General features: G+C 42.4%; 1 protein-coding gene across 1 annotated transcript; it reads right to left on the bottom strand.

Annotated features, from left to right (window-relative positions):
- Positions 1-413: 413 nt before the first annotated feature.
- lman2la (lectin, mannose-binding 2-like a) lies at positions 414-6414 on the bottom strand. Its single transcript, XM_030353437.1, has 9 exons — positions 6198-6414; positions 5606-5724; positions 5396-5513; positions 5226-5308; positions 4856-4888; positions 4551-4712; positions 3747-3861; positions 2402-2524; positions 414-1945 (listed from the first exon to the last, which is right to left on the bottom strand). Exons 1-9 carry the CDS (start codon positions 6397-6399, stop codon positions 1803-1805), a joined length of 1098 nt encoding a protein of 365 aa, XP_030209297.1. The 5' UTR covers positions 6400-6414; the 3' UTR covers positions 414-1802.
- Positions 6415-6873: the final 459 nt, after the last annotated feature.

Genomic DNA, 6873 nt, shown 5'->3' with positions numbered 1-6873 from the left:
CATTTGATCATCAGAGTGAGATTTTAACAAATGATTATTAGGTTTCGATAGCGTTTCGACAGTAGACGACAGCAATTCAATTTGACATAGATGTGAATGGTATATTTCCCAGTGTAGAAATGATAACTGAGACAGGACTAGTGTTATTAACCACCCTGTAAATTATTAATTAGAAATGGTTAGTGTTATTAACCAACTTAATCTTTTTTCCCGACCTGATTAAGGACTAAAACCAACACCTCAGGACTGACTGTTGTTAACCTTGTTATTTGTTATTTATTTAATATTTTTTTCCATTACCTCAGGAACCCTGCACATTTGGCACATTTATACTTATATTTATATTATACATCACATTTCATCATATTTATTCATTTATTTACTTAACACACAGGTCACCTACAAACAGACAGTTACATGTATATAGTATGTTTATTTTATCTTATTCAAATAGTTTTGTACTAGAATTTACTTTTAAATTATTCAATTTATTGTATATATACTGTTTTTACTGTTTAATAAAAGAACGAAAAGAGAAAAGGCAACAGACGAAACACAGCTTCAGGATGAAAGAATTGTCTGCAAGAAAACCTCAAACTCAGAGCAACACTCTTCTCGCACGAGAGGAAACCAAACATAACTGGGGGAACCACTCGTAGAACACTGTGTTGTGGACCGTTATATTGGGTCAACAATTGGCTGCCCGTTGTTCAGCCCAAACCTTTGACTGACAGCTCACGCCTAGTTTTGACCATTCGCAAAATATTAAATTCCATGAATCCAAGCCTTTCTGTATTTATTGCATAATAGCATAAATAACCCGGAATCCATTGAATCACATAATGCATCGAAGGCAGAATCCAGTGTATTCAACCACAGTAGATAATATGCATGTGAAAAATAAAGAAAAGACTAAACTGTGTAATAAAGTAATTGTCATGAAGTTCGTTTGGGTATTGAATGTGTTAACAAGATAAGGACGCTACCCTGCATTGGGCTTCAGTCCGAACCAGACCAATAACCGAATCTTAAGACATCCTCAAAATGAACAAGTTACCTCTCAGGGCTTGGGGGCTCATCAGAAGTTATAGTGGTTCTGGTAATTTGAAATTTTCCTTCAGTGCTTGTGATCACTTGTGGTTGAATAAATAAATAACACAATAAATAAAATAAAAACTCCAGCAACTTAACATAAAACACAATTCCGTTTCCATGTGCTCTGCAACAAGGCGACAACTGATCATACTCAATACATGAAACATCTCTAAGTACATATGTTCAAGAATTTTGAACTCAATACTCCCTTGTTCCATTATTCCTCTCTCTATGCATTTGCTCAAACAAATATCAGCGAAATAAAAAAAAAACAGCTGTTCACATATGGAAATAAATACTGGTTCTTATAAACTTGCATAAATAAATATTCTATAAATTGTATGGCCAGTATTAGAAATTGTAAGGCCTAAATGGTGCATACATGAAACAACAGAGGGTATTCAGGCCTCTTACACAATTATGTAACTAACATGATGCCTGAAGGGGGATTATTGAACGTTGTGCTGCAACCGTTTCATCTCATCTGTCAACCAGAGGGTTTCCTTGGGATAGCAAACATATTCAAATATTTCAAACGGGGCAAAAAAGAAACGTCTTAGTGTCATCAAGTTTGCAATGTCCAGGTTATCGCTTGGGTGAACAGTAGCTAACAGAAGCGCCTGTCGTCATGTGGAGCCTCCTCTTAGTAGAAGCGCCTGTCGTCTGACCCTCCTCTCAGTAGAAGCGCCTGTCGTCTGACCCTCATCTCAGTAGAAGCGCTTGCGCCGGTTCTCGTTCCAGTGGCTGTAGACCACCAGGCCCACCACGACCAGCATGAAGAAGCCCAGCATACAGAACAGCACCGTGAAGAAGATGGCCACCCCGCTCATCCCTTCCTCCATCTCCCCCCCTGAGGACAGGAGGGAGACCAGGGGACAGCGGGAGACGGAGAGGGAAGGAAAGGCCAGAGCGTTAGGGGACATGGGTGTAGGGCAGTCCGATGAAAACAAGCCCAAAAGTTTGGGGTTTGAACCAACAATGCCTAAAATTGACCTGTAGGCCTCCTTGAGAAAGATGTCCTAACACCTTCTACCTGCCGATTTATGAGGTATTTAAAATCAAATCTAAATATCCCAGATCTTCGCTTTGGATCAATGCATCAATGCACAAAACAGTAAAGAGAAGAGTAGAGAAGCGTAAAGAGCAAAAAGAAGAGAGAAGCGTAAAGAGCAAAGAAGACAGCAGACGTCAGAAGCACTCAACGACGGATTGCGAAGGTGACATTATTATAAGGAGGCCAATGCTGCAAATTGCTGTTTGCATTTCGTTGATTTCTCCAAGTAGTTCTTAAGTCGGGTTTGCTTACTCAGGATCTGCTCCAGGTTGTCCACACTGGGTATGGTGATCTCCTCCGCCTCTTCCTCCTCCTCCTTTTTACTCCGCAACACCGTCAGTTGGTAGAGTTTCAGTGACAACACGTCGTGATTGTCTGATGAGACACCACATTGATACACTGGGTGTCATAAGGGCCTTGAACCAGTAATGGTTTTATTAATGCAGCAACTGTTAATTCTACTGGTTTTAGTACATGCCGTTGTGTTTAGTGCCTGTTGTTTAATATGTTGTGTGAAGCCAAGTAACACAATCAAATGACTGACTGACTGACTGACTGACTGACTGACTGACTGACTGACTGACTGACTGACTGACTGACTGACTGACTGACTGACTGACTGACTGACTGTCTGTCTGTCTGTCTGTCTGTCTGCCTGCCTGCCTGCCTGCCTGCCTGCCTGCCTACCTATAATAACATTTGATAGGTGATCAATAGCATGATGACAAAGTCCCCATGTTGACACCACAGGTCTGCCGAAACAGGATGCATCAAAACAAATGGGTGACTTGAAATGATGTGCAAGCCAAGCATTGGAAATCATTAAAGACTTCGGCCATCCCCAAATGGACTGTTCACTAGAGACTTCAGCCACCCCTATGGACTGTTCACTAGAGACTTCAGTCAACCAGCTATGGACTATTTACTAGAGACTTCAGCCACCCGGCTTTGGATGTTCACTAGAGACTTCAGCCACCCGGCTATGGACTGTTCAATAGAGACTTCAGCCAGCTGGCTATTGACTGTTCACTAGAGACTTCAGCCTCCCGGCTATGGACTGTTCACTAAAGACTTCAGCCACCCGGCTACGGGCTGTTCACTAGAGACTTCAGCCACCCGGCTATGTACTGTTCACTAAAGACTTCAGCCACTCGGCTACGGGCTGTTCACTAGAGACTTCAGCCACGTGGCTATGGACTGTTCACTAGAGACGTCAGCCAACCGGCAATGGACTGTTTACTAGAGATTCCGGCCACCCGGCTATGGACTGTTCATTAGTGAGTTCAGCCATCCGACTATGGACTGTTCACTAGAAACTTCAGACACCCGGCTATGGACTGTTCATTAGAGATGTTATTGGAGCATTGGAGCATTCAAGCTTCAAAATCAGCAACCCTATATGCTTTGTATGAATCACATGAATATTCCTGCACAAGCAGAAGGGCTTCCGGGACCAGGCTTCGAGAAAAGGTGTAAGGTGTTATATTTTGATGAGGGTTTCCCCTCTACATGTTAAAAAACCTGCATATGGACATTTGAAGAAAACAAAAATGAGTTTCAGGGTTCCTTCCCCTATCATTTGAGGCTCTATTTTTACCTGAGAGGTCTCCGGTGATAGATGAGGCTCCGAAGTAGTAGCCTTTAGGAAGTTTGACCCCCGGGACGTCCAGGCAGTCCCTCCACTCATGCTGCCCATCGATGTCTATCATGACCTGGGGATCAGAGGAGCGTTACACACCTCTATGGATCGTTTCAACCAGCTCCACCACGAGTACTCCAGCTGTTCTGTTGAGTACTAAGTACAACAGGTTCTTTATGTTGTTCAATTGTCCAGTTTGAGAACTTCCTAGTTCTTATTTCTGTTGTTGGTTGAGTTTAATTTTGGTTATGGTTGTGAGCTGCGAGTTTCAATTGCTAACATTTCTGATATTTTGATTAGTTTTATCAAATAAAACCAAATCAAACAATAAAAGTCATCAGTTACAATTTCAAACTTCTTATGAAGGTAAAAAAGGACCCTATTTTAACCCCAGGGTGTCTCAAAGACCTTTGTGACTTCACAAGTGGGAGCTCAGCCCCAGTCCCCCTACTATACCTCCTTCCAGTCAGTGGACACTCACACCTGGGATGTCACAACAGGAACATCACATTATGAAATGCTACTCAACGAGCTTGAGTGATCACGTTTGTGATCACATTTAACAACTGGCCTCTGACACGTGACCTCTGACACGTGACCTCTTAGTGTGACCTCTAAGCGTGACCTCTAAGCGTGATCTCTTAGCGTGATCTCTTAGCGTGATCTCTTAGCGTGACCTTTAACTGTGACCTCTTACCGTGATCTCTTACCGTGATACCTTACTGTGACCTCTTACTGCGATCTCTTACTGCGATCTCTTACCGTGAGTCTGCGGCGGATGTAGCGGATGAAAAGGAAGGTGTCATGTTTGAGGTTCCGCACCATGGCGTTGCAGCCCCCCAGCTCAGTGGGCCGACCGTCCCTCTCATGGTCGTAGCCCACACTGCCATTCCCGACCATGGCCAGCACGAAGGGAAATATCCTCTTGGGGTCAGAGTTCAAGGGTCATACATTCGAAAGAAGTTTGGAGGGTTATATATATATATATATATATATACAATATATATATATATCGGGCTTTGATATGAATACAGTGAACATGTTATATATATTGGAAAATAAATCACCTGTGTGCGAGGGCTGTATCTCTTCTTCTGTGCCTGTCTCCATGGAGGTGAGGGGCACAAAGGAAATCACAAAGAGAAGACCCTTTACATCTCACTGAGAGAACATTGATGCCTTTTCACAATATCTCACTGGGATCATATATCTGAATTAGGCAGATATTTATTTAATAATCCAGCATCAAGAAAAGAGCAGAACGTTAATAAGAATGTTAATTTAACGCACAGAAATGGTATATTATCTAATTGAGTCCACTCTGACCCAAACTCCATGCAAATAGAAAGAGATGAAACCCCATTCTTAAGTAGCCGTAAGTAATATCTCACCAGGCTGTTTTATAAATCCAATGTTCATCATCCTATTGCTACGTACCTCCAGCTGCTTCTCTTCGTTTGGATAAGTATCCACAAACACACCCAGGCCAGTGAAGTTATCTTTATTTCCAAAGACAGGACCTAGAGAAGGAGCAGTATGTATTTTCTTTGCAATACATTTGGTATTGTATAAGTCACAGCAGCAGCTCAAACAACACGAAGGTCTACCTTTCTGCATCCGTTCTTTGGTGTACCAAATAGCCATCCCATCTCCATTCAGGTTCTTCTTGCCTTGGCCATGGATTTTAAAATGCACCTGCATTTCCCAGTCTTTCAGATGGCATGGCTAAATAAGACAGTTTATGGGGTGAATAGGAGACTCCAATTCTAAGTAAGTACAGAAATGAGGTGTCTTGGACACTCCCCAGGTGTACTTACGATTCGGCTCCACACTGCCCCCTGTCTGCTTTGCATGTCTGAGGTGAGGCGCACCTGCTCTGTGGTTACCATGGAATCACCCATCAACTCCCAGTGGGAGGAGCCTGAGGAGCCAACACCTGGGCAGATGGAAAGCAGAAACATGGGACCAAGATATCCGCAGAACGGACTGTCACACAGGCCATGGAGTACCTTGTTATTCAGTCAGTCACAGGCTATGCATAAAGGACATTAGAAAGAATTAGATAGATGTGCAACCGTTTTAAAGTATAGAGCTGGATTGATATATAGATAGTGGATTGATCTAGATATAAACGTGTCAATGTACAGATAGATCGAGAGTCAAATCGTTTTAAAGTAGATAGCTAAACAGTTAGACAGATGGATAGATAGGTCCAAACGTTTACATGTATTATTTACGGATAAGACACTGGAATACTTTGTATTTGATCAATGAAGGTAGATATATAATGTGTTCATTTATATATAAGAATAATATTCTGTCATTATCGGTATGTCCGAGTATTTGTAACAATCTCGAAGGTCCAGCCTCATTGCCTTCACACATTGAGACCCGGTGTTGTTACAATACCTTGATAAGGCTTCGATAGCGAATATTCCCTCTTCAGGAACTCTTCCATTTCATGATGATCGTCGTCGTTGGCAAATGATTGGCTTAAAGCAACGATAATGAACACAAACGTCCAGTACGATTTGAAATCCATATTAAATCGTGTATACAAAACCCAAGATAGGTTCCTTCCGAATAAATTCTGGTTGGTGGTAGCAGCCATGGTGCGGCGGGCTCCTCCCACTAGACCAGCTCTCCTCCCTATTGGCTTGCTGGTATCAGCCATTGTGCGGCAGGATCCTCCCCCTAGGAGGGATCTCCTTCCTATTGGCTTGTGGCGATACATGGCCGACTACCATTGGCTCGTTTCTCCCAGCGTTGCCGTTTTATTATAGTCAAGAAAAACCTGTGTGTGTTTGTGAGTGTTGTGTTATTATAAATAATGTTAGAACCACATTACTTAATTATGGTGGCTATGGATGATTCCCCTTTTGAGCCATAATGCTTATTCATCTCTTCTTTCATACAGTGGAATCAAATCAACTTGAAGGTCTATTTGTAATAGACTCCACCAAAAGGGGGTACTGTCATAAATGCCTTTATTTGTATACGGACGAATCATAAAGGTTAAGCAAAACAAGGGAGACATCTGTGTTGGAGCGGTGGCTTCATGTTCTCTGAAGGTACTGGGCCCAGT

Source organism: Gadus morhua, chromosome 4 (assembly GCF_902167405.1).
Source record: "Gadus morhua chromosome 4, gadMor3.0, whole genome shotgun sequence".
Lineage (NCBI taxonomy): Eukaryota > Metazoa > Chordata > Actinopteri > Gadiformes > Gadidae > Gadus > Gadus morhua.
The sequence above is the reverse complement of the archived record's forward strand: the minus strand, read 5'-3'. Positions and strand labels throughout refer to the sequence as shown.

Coding starts and splice junctions, on each gene's coding strand:
- lman2la (XM_030353437.1), bottom strand. CDS start 6,399: ATGGCTGCTACCACCAACCAGAATTTATTCGGAAGGAACCTATCTTGG. Junction 5,725..6,197: donor GCTATCGAAGCCTTATCAAG/GTATTGTAACAA, acceptor CCATCTGCCCAG/GTGTTGGCTCCTCAGGCTCC. Junction 2,525..3,746: donor TATCACCGGAGACCTCTCAG/GTAAAAATAGAG, acceptor GTGTCTCATCAG/ACAATCACGACGTGTTGTCA.